We start from the raw sequence: 18,726 nt of genomic DNA on the forward strand, positions 1-18,726 counted from the left end.
TGAGTAAGCTTCAGGCGGTGCACTTTTATGGCATAAACACACTCACACAAATAACAACAAAGAAGCTCTCGTGCGTAAAATGTGCGCAAACACAACATTTCCTCCAGAAAACAGATATGACACACAGATAGAAAAGGACAATCACCAGACACGTCTATTTATCGTGTGATTTTATTTGGAAATATATGATACATCATAATCTGGACATAACCAAGGCGTTTGATTGAGCGCATGACCCTGGCCTTTCTTGGAGAACGGAGACACGATATCACTTCTTCCCAAGGACCGAGGGAGACATGAGAAAGAGTCTTTACGCACATGAGTACTGATACCTGTGTGACATAGGGCCGTGCCTCCACAGAGCTTATCCCACTGGTTTTGGCCGGTGTTATCCACCGCCTATTCCCACTGAAAGTCTCCGACAAAAGCGCCCTTCTCTCCAGCAGCTTTTTGTTCCTTGTTTAGGATTCGCCGTGACATTTTTTCTTCTCCATTTTTCTTTTTTTTTTCTTTTTTTCCTTTTTTTCAAATAATGCGAATAAACGAGTGGTTACAAAATAAATAACACACTTAAAGTTAAAAGTTTAACACGATACATTCTCGTCTGATTGGACTTTTGGTCACAACAGTTTGCTGATTCATATTTACCCCCATCATACAAGCTGTGATTTCGCCCGCTTTCTCCTCGTTCTACTTTGAAAAGTGATTATAAAAATGCGCCCCTTTGTTTTTTCAGTCAAACGAACAAGGGGGAAATTCACGCGAGGCCAAAGTGCGCAATCTTCTCCAAAACATCCCATCCAAAGAGTGAATCCTAAGTCCACAGAGTTGTTCACTACAATCCCATTTCACTGTCTCTTTCCTTTAGAGAAAACAAAATCCTCGAACTTGAAATGAACCATTGCGCATTTGCCGCCGCCGCTGCTGCTGCTGCTATTGTTGTTGCGTCTCTTCTGGCCTCGCTGGCGCACGGCTGTACAGTCGAAGAGCCGCGTTGAGTTGAGTCAGTTTTGCGCGAAGGTGCTCCCAGTCCTAAAGCAAAGGGTTGGACGTGTAATACTGTAACCTATCCCTGTTGAGCTTCTTCTCCTTCATGCGCCTGTTCTGAAACCAGATCTTGACTTGGCGGTCGGTGAGGTTGAGCATCCGCGACAGTTGGAGCCGCTTCTCTTTGTTTATGTACACGCTGAAGAAGAATTCTCGTTCAAGTTCTCGGATCTGGTATTTGGAATAAGGGCACCGTTTCTTGCGGGTCCTCTGTCCACCTGCGGGAGGGGAAAAAAACAGCAAACACGGGGTGAAAAAAAAACAAAAAAACAGTTTGTCAGAGTCACACACACACAGACAGACAGACAGACAAACAGACAGACACACAGACAGACTGACACACACACACACACACACACACACACACACACACACACACACACACACACACACACACACACACACACACACACACACACACACACACACACACACACACACACACACACACACACACACACAAAAAAGCCCACAAGCTTTCTGCCAATGAGCCGTGACTGCGTTATAAAAAGATTGACACGGTGTGGAAGTGTTAGGCGCATTACGCACGGGCGGATTTCCGAGCGCATTAATAAAGCGTTTCCCTTTTGTGTCACATACTGAGATATTGTATTACAGGCATATCCATAACTGACATGTGGGCCATTCTCTTTGAATCTGACCCTTTCGGAGGTGCAACGGTGATTCCTACTTTCAGGGGAAAACATTTGAAAGCCGGGTCTGATTTCAATAGGCTCATTTCCCATTAGTAGACAATTTTACGCTTATATTTTGTTGTTGTTGATTATGTTTATTTATTAATTGTGTACCTAAATTCCTGGTCAAACATGAAAGGTTTAACTCAACAAATAAAGGTTGAATTTTGGATTTACCGTGAAACATCTTCACGCTGTTGTTTCGCCGTGATTTGGGCGTAAAAGCGCGCACCTGGGTCTTTGACCTTCAGTGAACGCTACAAGGTGAGTTTTAAGAGAATTTCCAACATGTTTTACGCATAAAAAGAAATTCGGAATGAAAGCCTTGAAGCGTTTAAGACTTCCACAAATGTCCCAAAAAAAATGATGTGCTAGGTTATTTGTCTGCCATTATTTTATACATATACTATTGTTTGGAAATAAATATGACTTACAAAGTGTTTGGACACAAAAGAATAACGTTTCCCTCATTGTGCAAAACAGAATTAGGCGCATTGTTTTGAATTATACAAGTAGGGAATGTCAACGTCATTATTTGCATTATTTACAATTACAGCCCTGGCTAACTCTCCAAAGACATCATCAACATTTCAGCTGTTTCCGTTTTTCTTTTCACGAAATGCACTTGAGCTGTTTCATGAGCCTTCCCTGTAAAACAAAGAGCCTCATGGAGGGGCACCAGATTGTGACACTGATGCTCTCAGATCGAGATTAGATTTGAGTTGGATTTAACTCACAACAAAAACCTCGCGACACACTGTTTCCAGTATTGCCACAGTGCATTGATGAACACAAGAATCAGCTACGCCTCAACCGTCTGTTTACACTGGTGCACTTGAGCCAAGAGCCAAAAACACACACGCAAGTGGCTACCCATAAAAATATCCGTTTTTAAATTGTCGAAAACATCCTGAATACCCCCGTGCCTATAGCTGTCAAGTCTTCACCGCGTCCCCCCACCCCAAAAAAGTAGCAAGTTTCAAACGGGGAGCTTTGTATCTGATCGTTTACATCAACAGTGACTTTTACGCACAAAGGCTGCACAGTAAAACGCGTATATAGAACCGACTTGGGCCATAATGGGGACCCAGTGGCACAACCCTCATTAGGTGGAACTGCTGCTTTAACACTTAGAAGCCGTGAAACAAGCGCGTTAATAAAGCACTGAATGGGATCGAGCTCCACGTTCTACGGGGGACGCCGTTTAGGGAAACTGTCAGATTGCGTTAAAAGTATTTAAAAAAAGAAAAAACGGGCGAGCGCTGATCTATTTCACGGCCAATTTCAACTCCAAACACGTGATCGGCTGCGCTTAATAACAAAGTTTTGTTGGGGGGTATAAGGGCTGCTGCAGCTGGAGTGGGGGGTTACGCGGGCCCTCCATAAACCTTATATGCTTATAAAACAGCATATAAAATTTTTAACAGCGACGCACAAGATTGCAAAGTTTCTCTTATAACCAAGGCGCTGACTTTAATACGTACTGCTGCCGCTGTTGCCGCTGGACTTCTCCTCATTGTTGCCGGAGGACAGCTCCGGGCTGCTGGTGTCTCCCCGCGGCTCCTTGTGCTCGGACGCGGCGGTGTCCTCGCTGTCCGCCGCGCTGGTGCTCTTGCCTTTGTCCCCTGAGAAGTTCGCCGTGGTGGTGGTGGCGGTGTTGGTGGTGCTGCCGTTGCTGCTATTGTTGTTGGAGGCAGCGTTGTCGTACGCCGTCTCGTAAAACTGATCGAAGGCTTGCGGCAGGACGCCATTCCGCCCCACGTTGCCGTAGAAATTGGCGGAGCTCTGGTGGTGGTGGTGCTGGTGGTGATGGTGGTAGGCGGCGGTGAGGGGGCTGTTTTTCCCGAACACGTCGCTCACTACAGCGGACTGGGCGGAGAGGCAGTCCCGGTGAACCACCTCCTCCGCGCTGGGGTAGCACTGGGGTAAGTTTCCCCTGCTGTGTGGCCATTTACTGGACGCGTCAATGGCAGCGTAGTCCCTGAACGTCACCTCCCGGACTGGCTGGACCTGCGGCAGGTTGGACGAGTACGAGTACGTGACCGGGCGCGTGGAAGGGCTCTGGGACAGAAACGAGGGGAGCGCGGAGAAGTCAGCCCCCGCTGCCGACACGTAATAAGTGCAACTGGGAAGATACATGTTCGAACCAACGGGGACTCTTTCGTCAAAATCCATCATCACGCGTACATGCACGGGTTAGACACGGGATGGCAGGAGCCTTCCGGTTACAGCGCCTCCAAAGTCGGCTCTGGTTGGTCTAAAGCCGCCCTGAACATGGCTCTGAACGCGCCGTGCCTCTCGCTCCTTTGAAGCAGGTCTCGCTGAGCAGAAATTTGGTAGACGTAAGCTGACGTGGAGGGCCATCTCCATCCACTCCACGGAGGCGAGGCGGTGGTCACGTGACCACGGCGGCAGAAATTGACAGATTTTCATAGAGCGTGTGTGTATGTGTGAGCAGAGTGTGGTTAGGTGTAGTGTGCCAGTGATTTGACATTGGTTCTTTATTGCTATGAAAATGAACGGCTGGAGACTGAAAGCGGAGCAGCGCCAGGGACTGTCGCACAAATGAGCGCTGGAGCCAAAATGTAAATAAGGCGTTGCCAAACACTGTTTACTCTTCTACTTTTCATTGCTTTAAGCCCATATTCAAGTCTCTATGGAGAGAAAAAAACACCTGAAATGTCAATGCAAATGACAAGACTTTGCATCCCCTCAGTAATAATGATTATTGTAGGAGCCCAATAATTATTATCATGAAATCCCATGATAGATCCGAGGCAGTTATAGCAAATGTGAAGACATTTCATTGTAATTAGTCACACTGGCTGGTGTCTATGCAGGCGTGCACTGTACTCGTGCGCAAATGTTCCCAACGCCCTTTTAGAAAGCGGCATTAGTGCAGAAAACGGTTGTAATTGCTTAAAGTAAATGGAGTCTTTTATGCGCGGCCTTGACAAACGAAGGCTGTCATGGCCATTGTGTTCAAACAGAATTTAAATGCATTTCAGGCTTGATGCACAAAATTCTACTACACCCTACAAATATAGTTCTAAGCGTTCCTTTATCAAATGGGAATACATGGCTTTATAAACACTGCTAATCCAACGCACTAAAAGCCTATTGTGCGTCATTTCATCTAAATGTTGCAGAATTTAGTGCAGAATTACAGCACACTGGTGACCGCAATTTGGCTCAAATGTTACAACAATTATTTTATACAATGATGAACACTTTCCTACAGTTGCTTTGTTCTTGTTTTTTATATTATTGTTATTATTATTATTATTTTCTGTAATGTTTTATTTTTCTCTTGTGAACATAAACCAAATCCCTGCAAAAGAATGTAGAAAAACGCGCTGCTGTGCGTGTCTGCCTTGAATAGCTCACTGGTTAATTGTCTTTTCCTCTGGATTGCTCTTTGGGTGATAAGGGTAATAACCGCTATGGCCTTTCTAGACAAAAGCACTGGTCACATGGCCGTAGCCTTTACTGAGGGAGGAAGAGCCCCGTTTATCTGCACGTCTGCTTTTAGAAAGGTCTGAGTCATCATCATTTGGTGCTTTACAGCGCGGCGTTTGGCTCTGCTGGGCATTTGGTTATCAGGGTCATGTTCAAAGTAGCGGCTTATGTTTCAACTCCAGCCACAATGGCTCCGCATCAGAGTGAGACAAGATACAGGCAGGAGCTGACCTAAACTGAACCGCGAAAACAGACCGAGGTTATATTGTGCACAAAAGGAAGTATTTGTGCAAAAGTATATACGTTCATTTGCGGATCCATAATGTCAATAATCTCAGCGCCGGACAGCCCCATAACTCACGCGTTATTTAAATCTCCAAATGTTTTGTTTTGAAATAATAAAGTTGCCCTTTTACCACTGTTTGCTTCTCTTGTCTGTTTTCCTTCATATTAACATTTAATAGAGCCAATAACAGATTTTTAAAGGCCCGCAGCGCCATAGCGAGTGTAGCTCTTTTACGCACGGGTTTTATTCAAGTGTGAAAGCAAACATCTTTTCAAATACACTTTGATACATAAGATAACACCTTTGCAGTAAATATTATAACGTTTGGCACGTTTTTTTCCCCTCCAAGATCTGGCCATCGCGCCGTTCCCAGATCCCCGCGCTTATGCGCGTTTGCGTAACCGTGCGTAATACAGAAAGTAGATAATGTTCCTCGGGATTTTATTTACACATTAAATTATAAATACATCTATGGTCATGTTTCAGGGCCGCGGCTTCTGCAAATACCCCCGTCTGCAAACCTACTAGATGTTATATGGACTGTTTTGAGACGCGTGGGGCTTTGAGTTATCTGATTTGATAAACATGTCACCGGCGCGAATTCCCTGGCTCTTGCGTTTAGTGGCCCACCATGGAGCTGGCTGCGCCCCGACGCTGCAACTTGACTCTAATGTGCTGTGAATGAGGGCCGAGCTGAGCCGGGATTAAGCTCTTCGTGCGCCTGGATGTGGCCCCACACTCAGCCAGAGCCACTATCCCACCAACCACCTCCAACCACCATAGCACACAGCAGTCCAAGCATGTGGGCACATCACGCGTGAAACCTTAGCTCGAACATATCACACCAACTGTTGTGTGTAATAAGCACACACAAAAAGAGACCCTGCCTGGCTTTTGCCCTCCTTTTAGTTTTATTTGGACGCGGGGGGACACAAACAACAAGTCTCTGTCTGTCTGTGCGCGCACGCCCCGCCTCTAGCTCTTTCCACACTCACACGGATTCTGGAGTTGTGCCTTTTAGGCTGTAATTGAGCACGGCGGAGAGAGGAAAAAAAAAAGCACCAAAGGCAGTGCTTGGAGTGCAGACTTGGCCGGATTTTATAGCCGCCATAGTATTCTCCACTATGCTGTGGGGCCTTCCTTTTACCCCCCTTCCCTTCTCTCTCGTCCACTGACACTTCTTCTTCTGCTTCTTCTCCCCTCAGGGCCAGACAGACACCACAAAACCGGCCGTGCGTGATAGAAGCGAACCGCCACCTACGTGATGTCAAAGTCAACGGGGATGGAGACTTTCAAACAGATCACGCTTGGGTAAGAGCTAAGACTTATTACTGTTTACCTACAGATTCTTGAAACTTACACGTGACTATTTCGCTTATGTGGAGGCAGCACATCAAGAAAAGCCAGTGCATTAACGCTCCAAAATTCTGTGATTTCCTGTGTATGCCGTGATATGTTTTTACGCCAGCTTTTACGCGCGCCGGTTAATACGTTTGGAAATTTGGAGCGTAGTCCCTCAAAGCCAAACGCTGGAGTCTGTACGGTCGACTTCAAGTTCGGGGGAAGGAAGACAGGCCGAGAAAGAGAGAGAACGAAAGAGAGAGAGAGAGGAGAGTGTGGTGTGTGTGCATGCATGTGTGTGTGGGTGTGTGTTTGTGCGCGCCATGCCCCGGATGGACTTCCTCGCTAATTACTTTCGCATTGACGCAGGGCTGCGGGCAACGCCATCTGCGAGGAGCGAGGGGACTCAGCTCCAGACACACACACACGCACTACAGTAGTATTGCACTTCAACTTCAAAATCGTGGTAAATGAGCGGAAAATGTCCCACAAATGATCGCCAACAGGTCTCGATTGTTTAAGCCCACGCGCTTCGTTGGAAAGTTGGATTTTACGCACAGATATTTTCATGCTCGCCTTTGGCTGGGACGTCAGTGTTTATAAAAGCGTTAAATACAAACTGATCTCCTGTTCATAGGGTTTGATCTCGTCCTCTTACGCTTTAAAGCTTAGGATTTATTTGCAGAACAGGCCCTCGATTTTGGATTTGAAACAGCCAACTCATTCACGGCAAAGAGAGGTTTAGAATGAAGTGGGTTTTCCCTTGAACTGACTCAGAATCACCCAAATATTCGTAGCTCAAGTTATTTTCAAGATACACATTTGTGCAGAGCTGTGTTTGGACTCAGAGCATTGGCTCACATTGGCATTTGCCTGTTTGATCCCACTTTGTCGCCAGTGAATTGGTGACTTTACTGGATTAGTGTTGTAGCTCCATTACGACGCGCATTTAACACTGAGTGAAACTAGATTTTGCTACAGCCTCGTCATTTTGAAGGTTGCTTGCACTTAAAAGAATTTTCATTTACATTTTGGGAGTACATGCAGTGCCAAAATTCAAGTGTGACGATATAAATGCTCTCCCTCATCGTCGAATTTATGAAAACACGTTTTATCGCGTCAACGTTTAAGTTCATGGGATGGATTGTCGCGTCGCAATGGGGTGTTGTGTAGTTTAGTTTAGTGTAGTTTGGTTCAGCTTATTAGAGCAGTTTACATTTTTTGTTTACAATTTGTTTACAAATTGTTGACAAGTTTACAATTGTCAAAACTCGCATTACTAAGTTACACATTCAGGGATGCTTAAAAGGATACGATGAAGCCAGAAAGCTTATGAACCCAGGGTTCAAAGTAAAAACGTTTTCATTTCACAGTGATACAATGTGAGGACTGTCTCCACAACAACAGACTCGGCGCAAAATATTCTAATCTTTGTGTAGAAAAGCGCCCTCATGAAGGGATTAAATTAGAAGGAAAGATATTGTCATGACGGGAGCACAAACTCAACTGCAGGCGTTTCCCATTGGAGGCAATTAGTACAGCATCTCGATACTGTTACTTTGTTTCATCCTGAGTTTCCCTGGTTAATAACTGACCATTTACTAACTGTTTAGGAATTTCATTTTTAAATATTAAGAGTTTATTTGCAAAAAAAAAACAAAAAAAAACAGACGTCTGATTTTTATTTATTTATTTATTTTATTTACTCTATTTGTTGTGGACCCCACATAGGGACACTTGTGAACCTTCATGTTTTTGTGGTACTGAAATATTTGTTTTTCTTACAATGGCATCTATCTGTTTTTTTTAATTTATTTTTATTTTTGTATATATATCTTTATCAACCCTTTGTTTGAGAATGTCAGATTTACAAAAATCACTTTCACTATCACTTTATTTCAAAGTACCTTGATACATTGTACCGAACTAAATTTAGCACAATGTTATGTGCTCTGTAACAATCTGTAATAACTTGTACATATGGGTTAGATACACAATGGAATAACCTGTATTAGTACTTTATAACCACCGGGTATGGAGTGAATGAATAGTGCAATGTAAAGCGTCTTTGAGTGTCCAGAAAAGCGCTATATAAAACCGATGCATTATTATTATTATTATTATTACTGTTATTATTATTATAAGTACATAATGTAATAGGACATAAGACCCCTAGGGTTAGGGCTTAAGGTTAGGGTTAGAGTTAGAGTTATATCTTATTACACTATGTACCTACAAACAACAAATACATATTATTCCATTGTGTATCTAACCCATAGGAACACGTTATTACACATTGTTACAGAGCACATTACATTGTACCAAATTTTGCTAGGTACAATGTGTGTAAAATAAAGTGTTGCCCTATATTATTTCTTCATCTAATTAAAAAACAGGGTTTTGCATTAAGCGTCCTTAACTTAATTAGCCCAGATATTTATTCATTTATTTTTCTTAATTAGTATCACTATCATTACATTGTAAGAAACTCATGACACGTCGCGGTGCTCGGAGCGGGGAAATGAAAACAAATGATCAAAAATAATAGTTTTCGGCTCATGCCATCATTTTAACAAGACGGCGATTTGTTTCCTGTCGCAGCTATAATCCGAGCAACATTTTATATCTGATTCTGTCAAAGCCACGCCGCGTCATCTGGATGGGCCCCCAATTAAAACCAATGGGACATTTTACAAACATCACTTTAATGGCTGAGACGTTCGGTCACGCCTCGTGTGTGTGTACACAACTCTGCGGCGCGCGGTTTTTAATCCCTTAAGCAGCCATTTTGGGGAACATTAACGCAGACGTGACTTTGGTGGAAGTTTAACGCAGATCTTCTGGACCATTGGCATTGAACGCCAGACGCCCACCGCCTTTCACTCACATCACTTCCCGGCGTGGATCTGAATGCGTTTCTCACCCACCAAAGCCGCGCGGATTCCGCTCAGGGCCGGGCCTGTCCTTTTTTTTTGTTTGTCTGGTCACTTATTGCCTAATAGCACTGTCTGGGTATGTGCCATAAACCGCGCTAGACAACAAGTAAACAGTGGTTTTGGTGGCGCGGGGGGGAGACAGGGAGGGGAGGGGGGAATGGGGGGTGGGGGGTGGGACACGTCAGGTAGTAGCTCAGTCGCAAAGGGCCCTAAACGGGGACGCTTCCTGTAGTGCAAGTGTTTGGGACGCATCAAAAGACAGTGCTTTGTACAGTTTTTTTTTTTGTCGCTTTCGGAGTTTTATGGGGGAGGGAAAGGGGTCAGCGACACACCTGCACCCCCTCCAGGCGCGACCCAACAAAGACGCGCAATTCAACAGAGAGAGTGTCCAATCACTCCAAAGGAAGGCGCAGCGTTCACCAAAAAGCGACACAAGTGCTTTGCCTGGTGTTTCCATTCCGCCCTTTCAATATCGCACTCTATTAAAAATCAATCCTGCAAAAATCTATCCATTGGGCTTTGACTGGCCGTAGAGGGGCGAATACCATAAAAGTATACGAGACAATGGCGCTAATTTTATTAACGCGTCGCTATTTTCGGAGGTTGGGGTTTCCTTTTTCACCAAAGCGCACGAAAGCACTGCAGCAATTATTCAGCCACTGCGCTAATGTCAGAGCTCCCCTCTCCTTCAAAGCTGGAAGGATTTCAGATTCGGACTTTGATTAGATCCAACAATAAGAAACTCGTGAGTTCTTCGGGGAATCACGTTGTTTTTTTCTGAAATCAATCCAGCATCGTTTCGCCATTTCTCATCATCGTACGTAACTCATAAAAGCGTTTCTGAACTGAATTTTGCGCAGTAAGCTACTATCCTGCTTTATTTATGAAACAGGAAGGAAGGCACTGGGCCGCTCCATATAAGGACTGGTGCGTAAAGTGCCACTTCTACAGATCCTAAAATAAAAACACAGCGGCTGCGGGAGTGTCTTTTCCAACATTCATCATTCATCCCGAGAGCTATTTGGCTTCTAAATCTTGCATATTATTATCAGCTTGCGACACCAAAATGCATATACAGTGGGGGAAAAAAAGTATTTGGTCAGTTTCACATAAACATTGTATTGGATTTTGGCCAAATACTTTTTTTTCCCCACTGTACGTGTTACAAAAAGGGAAATATAGTAGGTATAACTTTTTGGGGGAATCCTATGCACTTCATCGTTTATTTTGGAATCATTTGGGGAGTGTAATTTGTGGCAAACGCCGCGCGTAATGTAGACGCATTTGGCACAGAGCAAGTTAAATACGCCTGTGTACTATCACGTTAGACCACAAATTATGAACAAACCAAAAACAAATTGTGCTCAACGTTTTCAGCTACGGACCCAAACAACGGCGTGGAATTGGGGTTTTGTCCCTGTGTCGTTGAATTTAAGCAACATGAAAAAAAAAAAATCACATAATATATATATGAAATATTTCTTTACCGTTGATCCCAGTATTTCCATGGGGCAGTGCTCGGTTTTTCTGTTTCCTTTTACGCCACAAATAGTCGCTTTTTGTCATCATTGTAAATCTAAACTAGAAAGTGTAGCGTTAAGGGAGGATAGTACATGTTTACGCAGCTACTTAAGCAGAAGAACTAAACTAAAATCTTGATTATGCGTCATGGCACGGCACTATTTTTCGTAGGTAATTGGAATTGGGTGAAAGAACGCTTGCTACTAACATCTAAAACACCTTAAACTATAAGATCCCCACCAAACCATGATTGAACTTGGATGATATTTGTCCAATTTAGGTGTTGATTTAGTGCACACGGGGGAGAGAGTTGCGCAATCATTTAGATTAGATTAGAAATAAATGCATACGTTTCGAGAGCTCATCCAAAAGGTGTGTGTGTGTTCATTTGTCCGCAGGTGACAGATGTGGATCCGAGCAACTCCACGGTCAACGGGAGACGCTTGAGTGGGCACGGACCAGGGGAGGGGAAAAACCCTGGCTGGGACACAATGCACCGTGCATGGAGCTGCACTCTACCCTCCCCAGAACAGCACAGTGGACATCGGGCAATATAAGGAGGAAAAGGCAAAAAGACTGCGATCTTGCACCGAGGACTGCGCTGCGTAAAACGCGCCTGAGTGTACGGGCATCATTACGCACGAGCAGGAAAGTGACAGTTGCCTCTGCGTTAAATTTGTTTTCGTTTACTTTGGATTCACGTGGCGCTCTTTACGCACAAGTACAGCGTTCAACGGGAATTGGTAAAAGTACTTAAAAGACCTAGATTCGTTTTGGTTCGGCATTGGTTCGGCACGCCAGAGCTCCTGCGTAAGAACGTGTGAGACGCTTCTCACACACGCTTGCAAACACTGGCTCAAATATTGCACATTTAGGATCAGTTGAAATGGTTTAAATCGTTTGCGACACAGGCAGGAGAGGAATCGTTGCGTGCGTAAATTCATGGTGTTTTTGTTCGTAGCAGCGTCACAACGGCTGTTCATTTGCATGGATTGATTATTAAACAGTGTCAGTAATATTACATCTTCATCATGGCGTGTCTCTTGGGATCATTCAGTGGACTCTGTTGAAAAATGCGTGCAATTTTGTTTTATTTTTGTCGGTGACCAAGATGTGGCGGCATCGTGAAGCCAAAGCGTTAATCTTTTCTGTGGATTAATTACATAAAATTGCTTTTCAGACTGCATTGTTATTACTCGGTGGCGTTCAATGCAAAACAATTGAAGAAATGCATGAAGGGATAAGGAAGAAAGGTGGAAGTTGTGGATTGATAATGATTTTTTTTAAGCAATATCACCAAATACCTAAAACAAAACAATGCGTCCTAATGTGAAACACGAAAGTAACAGAGATGAAGTGCTCCTTTATAGAATTCCGTCCCTTTGGACTTTTAAGATATCGAAAATAACACCCGAAATGTAACACGGAATGGCCTTGGCTGTTCGTAAATAGTGATAAGTCGATTTTTGTAAATGGTTCGTCTTGTTCAGCGTAAAATTGTACCAAAAAAATGGGATAATCTTCTCCAGACTCTTTGTGACAGCTTTACCGTGCGCTTATGGTAGGATTTCGGGTTTGTCTTTTTGGTTTCCCCTTGATTTTTTTTTTTATTGGCAGATTGAGAAAGAGAGAGAGAAAAAAAAGTAAAGTCTAAAAATGGATAAACCTTTGAGCCATGCTGCACCTTGGCGTCCCGGAGCATAAAATGGCGCATGGGGTGGTGTCACGGAGGAGCCTTTTGCGTAATGTCGGTCAAGGGCTTCTGTCTCAAGGCTGAGCCACACGCCGCTGTACGTGTGTGCGCGTAGAATGTTAATATGACAGCTCCAGGTAAGAGTAAAGGCCTAAACGAGACTTTACGCGTGACAGTGAACAAAGTGTCACTTTACTTGTTTATAAAACTGTGTCGGCGACTCGTGCGCACGCATTTACAGTGCAAATGGCGCATAAGTGAAGGTGAGCGAGTCAGAGGCCAAAAGAGAGCTTTGTCCTTCATTTTGTAAAATTAAACATGTGTAGAGGAGGAAACACAGACCTGTGCTTTGAGGATCTGGTTCTAAAGCCTTTTCTATTGATGGTGAACTTGCGTGATTGTTGTTTACGTCACCGTGTGAGGAGAATTGGGACGTAAGGAACAGGGTGGCCGCCTCAAAACACTATGAAAGAGGTCATGTGATGTGGTGGGTCATGGAGGGACAGACACGAGGAATTCAATACTACATGAAAAAATCAGCATCGAAGTTCTTTCCTTGCTGTTTTGGCACGACATGGCACACGCAAACACACACACACGCGCGCAAGCAGCAAGCACACGCCTACACAGAGACGGAAATGAGGCACAACGATGTATATTTTACTCCAAATTGAGTGATTTTTAAACGCCTTAAATGCAAAGAGTCTCTGTATTTCTTAGGATTTGAAAAGATAAAGCAGATGAGCTACACTTGGATAAATTGGGCAAAAGAATTGTGTCAAATGGACAAAATAAAAATGAATAAACATGCAGCTGGACCATACTTTTTGGTATTTTTCTATGAATTCGTGGCATAAAAGAGCTACAAATAGAACTTGAAACTGCTGTAGTGCTTTTTAGTGGCGTCTCAGGCCTCTGGCACCGTTCCTTTAGTGACGTTGTTGTCTTTGTAAATCTGCCTTAATTGGAACAAAATGGGACATCATTTCAATAGGTGGAACAGGGGACGAAAGTTTAACTTCTTAACCCCCAACTGAACCGAGCACATTTTCTCCAGTTTGGCTTTACTCAAAACTGAAAGCTTCTTCATAATAGCGACAAAAACGAACCGATGACAAAAAAAAAAGGTGACGATAACTCACCAAGAACGTGCCAAGAACGTAACCAGAAAGGGAAAACAAAAGCGATGAGAGTGCAACACAACAGTGGCACAAATGAGATGGAAAAAGAACGTGGAAAAGATCCATTTAGATCAGTTCGGTAGGTCTTAGCTTTCAAATGAGGCCTTACACTGGCCTATAGGCTGGAAGCTCCAGTCCAGAAGCTTTTAGGTTTGGGTAAAGCTGAACTGGAGAAAATGCGCTGGGTTAAAGCAGGTGGTAAATGAGTGTGAGGTGCAACTAAAAGAGGGACAAGTAAGTAATGTGTTAGGAAAGATGAGTTCGGACACTCTAATTCCAAATGAATCAACATTAGATAGGAGCCTTCAAAGGGGCTTTGTTTTCAATTGTACGATGCGAATTAAACGCGTAAAACAGTGCATACGTATCTTGACTGAATCTTTGAATCTCCTGCTGCGACTTCTGTAGATGACACATGGTCGTTGACACATATTTACCTGCTGCTCCTGTTACGTATGACGCCGTTTGGGAGAAAAAGAAGGCGGGGAAGCCCAAACAAGCCGTGACTCGCCTCGCCTGCCAAAGTGTCCACCGAGTGCACTACCTCGTTTGTCCGTGGGGTGGCAGCACAGCTCAAGTCTTCCACATGAAAAGCAAAACGCTGCCTCTCGCGCTGTCCCCGGTTCAGCCAATCGGCGCGCACGCTCGGAGAGGGGCCCGGCCGTGGACAGACGGGGCGGGGGGGGGGGCGGGACTCGGAGGGTTGTTTTGGTTCTGCGAGCCAATGAGGAGCGGGTCCGTGACGCCGCGGCCAATTGGGGCAGGGGCAAAGGCGGAAACGTGACTGTGAGTTTGGACTTGCTGTTGAATTTGGGGATACAAGGGCTTATAACTTAGAATAACTTGTAGTAGACACTGGCAGGGTGATGTAAGGAACGCTGAAGACGATAAGACATGGATAAAGTGTTGTAGTTATTTGTAAAATGGTCATATTTGCTCATTTCTCATTCAATTTCATGAGAAGACTTGCTGATCATCACCTATGTGTCATTTTTCAATAAAGGCATTGTTCAAAACCGCGTACGTATCCAGTTTGTCTCTTTGGTCTTTCGCACCAAATACCACGTCATAAAGTGTTTGACCTGCAAATACCACTAGATAAAGATCAATCTAGACTAAATCAGGCCGAATTTGGACTAAATGGGGATAAACTGGGTGTAAATCATTATGCAAACCAGGAAAAGACTAAATGTGTGCATTACTGAAGCTTACATTAATATCTCGAATTAAAATGAATCCTTTGCACACACTGTTCCACGAATACATCTTTCAATGCGTGTGTTTTCTTTATGTTGAATGTTTCTTTTCGTGGCTCTGATTTCATGGATCGGAGCCAGTTTTGCACGTGATTCATCTCCCTTTGACTTGTTGTCATGAAAACGATACAATCGACTTTGTAAAACCAGCAGAAGTCACACATCTGTTTCTGATCGTGCAGCCTTATACCTCGGAGCGTTGCGTCAGCCGTGCGTGTCCCCGTCGCTCTCTTGCGTCAGAGGGCGTGGGAAAATGGCCGCTGCAGCGCTAGCCCCGGTGCTAACCACCACCGCCATCGCCACCGCCACCATCACCGACATGGAAGCTGCCACTGACTTATGTATACTATTATATATACTTATACATATATTGTGTTTGGCCCTTTTCAATTCATAAGACACTCTTTAATCTCTTAACCCCCGCCTGAACCGAGCATGTTTTCTCCAGTTCGGCTTTACCCAAATTGAAAAGCTTCTTGAAAAAAAGGGTCAAAATAGCGACAAAAACAAGGGTGAAAACATAACAAAAGTAGACTAAAAAGTGATGAAAAATCTATGAAAAAATATGAAAAACACGATGAAAAACTATTTAAAAATAAGCAATGAAAAAGCAAAAAAAACAAAAACAAACAAAAAACATGATAAATGAGCGATAAATGAAGGATAAAAGCATGGCGATAACGTGACAAAAAAGCTCCGATCAGTTTTGTTTAGCTTCCAAATGAGGCATTACACTGTTGCGCTCCAGTCGAGAAGCTCTTAGATTTGGGTAAAGCCGAACCGGTGAAAATGTGCTTGGTTTGAAGTATGGGTAAGTGGTTGAACAGTTTTCACACAGCTCTCTAGGATCAGGAGCCTATGGGAGGTTTTTTGTTTTGTTTTTTTTTGCGCATGAATCATCTTCGGATGGAGCCAAAGAAAACAAAGAAACAGGCCTTTTAAGTCATTGAAAAAAACACGCTCCGGGCTCTGGGCTTGAATTATGGCCAAAATGATAAAAAAAAAAAAAAAATAATAATAATAATTGCCATGACACACACACATAACTCACTTTCGGTGTCACTTGTCGTCGACGCGCTGTAATGTAAGACGATGATGATGTGTCTATACCTAAATTATGAACCCATTTCTCATGCGCAATTTTGCCTAACACTTCTCTTTTAAGCGTTTCATTACAACTCACAAAAACCCTTATATCCGTGCGTAATAGTCATATACGTCTGCTGGAGGCATTTTACGCACACACACACACACACACACGCACACACGTCCACACACACACGGGATTATCGTTGCTTCATTTTCATAATAGTTGTTTGCATTGTGTGAAAGTCTTTGCAATTGTATTTGAACAAATTGCAAGTTATTTACAACAATGTAAATACAATGTAAATATCAGAAAACGCGCAATAGCCACGCGCTATAGAGAAACCTTGAATGACCTATATGTGAGAACGAACACGGGAAACCAGGAGATACACAATTTAGAGCTTGTTCTTAAATTTCACTTCGCTACTAATCATTTTTCTTAAAGCTGTAAGACCGTGCGTAATGGATAGCTTCCACAATACGCTTTACGTGTGACACAATTTAGCGCGTGATTGCGTTTTCTGTATCTCCAGGACTCCGCTTATTATTCCTTTCCTAGTATTACTCTTTCATATGTCACGTTACAGCCCGCTTCGAGGACATTTATCCAAAAAGAGTCCGTTTTGTTCTGGGAGAGTTACGCAAAAGCGCGTTGAATGATAAGGCCAAAGCAATACGCAGTCAAATCAACCAGGGATCTCCCTTAATTTTCATGTCAGCGGGTTGATTTATCCATAACTGTTTTCCTTTTTTTTAATGCTTCGAATATACAAATAAAAATGGAACATGAAGTAACCCGCATATTTGACTTGAGGGAATGTCTAATTGCTAATTTTTGTGGCCGAATTATTATTATTTCTTTGTTGCATCAAGGCTCGTTAAAACTTGAGAAACAGCTTTTGTAGTTTCTGAGGATTCGGAAAGACGTTCCCTCAAAAAAAAAAAAAAAACTTTGGAAGATTGACGCCAATATGCAATAAAGCTAAATAAACAAATAATATAAAATACGTACATAAACATTGCAGTACCCAGTCCCTGCGACGGAAGCGACAAACAGAGCAATGCAAACAATCATTTACACTCGGCCTGTCAACGCACCGTCATTTTTATTCTCCTTAAGCATATTTCACATTACATTCAATATTATTTCTTACATATAAACGATATAAATCTGTAAATCTTTTTGGGAGAAGACTGCAGGCCGTATTACAAGGGGGAAAGCGTATTTGCGTAAAGCTGGTTTTACGCACTTTGCGCACTGATCTAAATTTTACAGTTCATTCATATTTACACCTATAGAAATTGTAGATTAAATGTATAAATAATCTGGTTTTATGGGCCTCTTGTCACACTTATATCACGGCACACTGCCATCCGTTTTCGTCGTTTACTTGTGAAACATACACCCTAGGCTTTCTCCAAACGGGCCACGAGATGGCGCCCGACGCTCACAATTCAACCCCTGCGCTGCACTTTCCGCTCATTCCTCTCTTTGTCCTGCACGACTGGGCTGCTCTGCTCTCTCTGTGGACGATTTGTCAAAGCTTGGGATTGTTCAAAAAACAAAAAACAAAAAAAAGGAAAAGATTCGCTGAACGTTTATACTCTGTTTTACGCAAAAGTGTGGGTTTGACATTTCAAGCGCATGCCTTTTACGCGCGGCTCTATGGCTAAAGGTAAAACATAATGTGTTTTCTTTTTGTCATTTCCTTTAAGTGTTGCCACTTTTGGCTTCCAAAACACATCCAAGGTCAACCGTAAACGACAAACTCGGCCCAGAAGCGCTGTGTCATGTGATAAAGATGTCCATTCTCAATCATAACTTGGGTAAAATTCAACCAAGGCCATATTTTATTGGGACGGACTTTAACACCGACATGTTACACTCAACCACACACGCGCACACACTCTCTCACACACAGCAATAACCCAGATTTCATGCCGTGTTTTTTCTTCTTCTTCTTCTTTCTTTCTTTTCACATGAAAGCTACACAAGACTAAAGACACATCCAGGCAGTTGTTGTTGTTTTGTTTTTTTATGATTATCTTTTCTTGTTTTTTTTTTTCTTTTTAAAGCGTAGAATAATAATTGCACAACATTCTTTTTTCTTTAATATTTGAGGGATACGAATGAACGAAGAGCGTGGTGTTCATATACGAGAGAGAACTTCATACGAGCTAATACGCGGATAAAAAGGAAGCCGGGGGAGGTTTAATATTTA

At 43.3% G+C, this 18,726-nt stretch overlaps 1 protein-coding gene across 1 annotated transcript; it reads right to left on the reverse strand.

Annotated features, from left to right (window-relative positions):
• Nucleotides 1-1,032: 1,032 nt before the first annotated feature.
• hoxa11a (homeobox A11a) lies at nt 1,033-4,107 on the reverse strand (the record flags this gene model as incomplete). Its single annotated transcript, XM_079571443.1, has 2 exons — nt 3,227-4,107; nt 1,033-1,265 (listed from the first exon to the last, which is right to left on the reverse strand). The coding sequence occupies exons 1-2, from the start codon at nt 3,918-3,920 to the stop codon at nt 1,033-1,035; spliced, it is 927 nt and encodes a 308-aa protein (XP_079427569.1). The 5' UTR covers nt 3,921-4,107.
• Between the last annotated feature and the right edge of the window lie 14,619 nt (nt 4,108-18,726).

The sequence above is a fragment of the Gobius niger genome, assembly GCF_951799975.1.
Source record: "Gobius niger genome assembly, chromosome: 14".
Taxonomy (NCBI): Eukaryota; Metazoa; Chordata; class Actinopteri; order Gobiiformes; family Gobiidae; genus Gobius; species Gobius niger.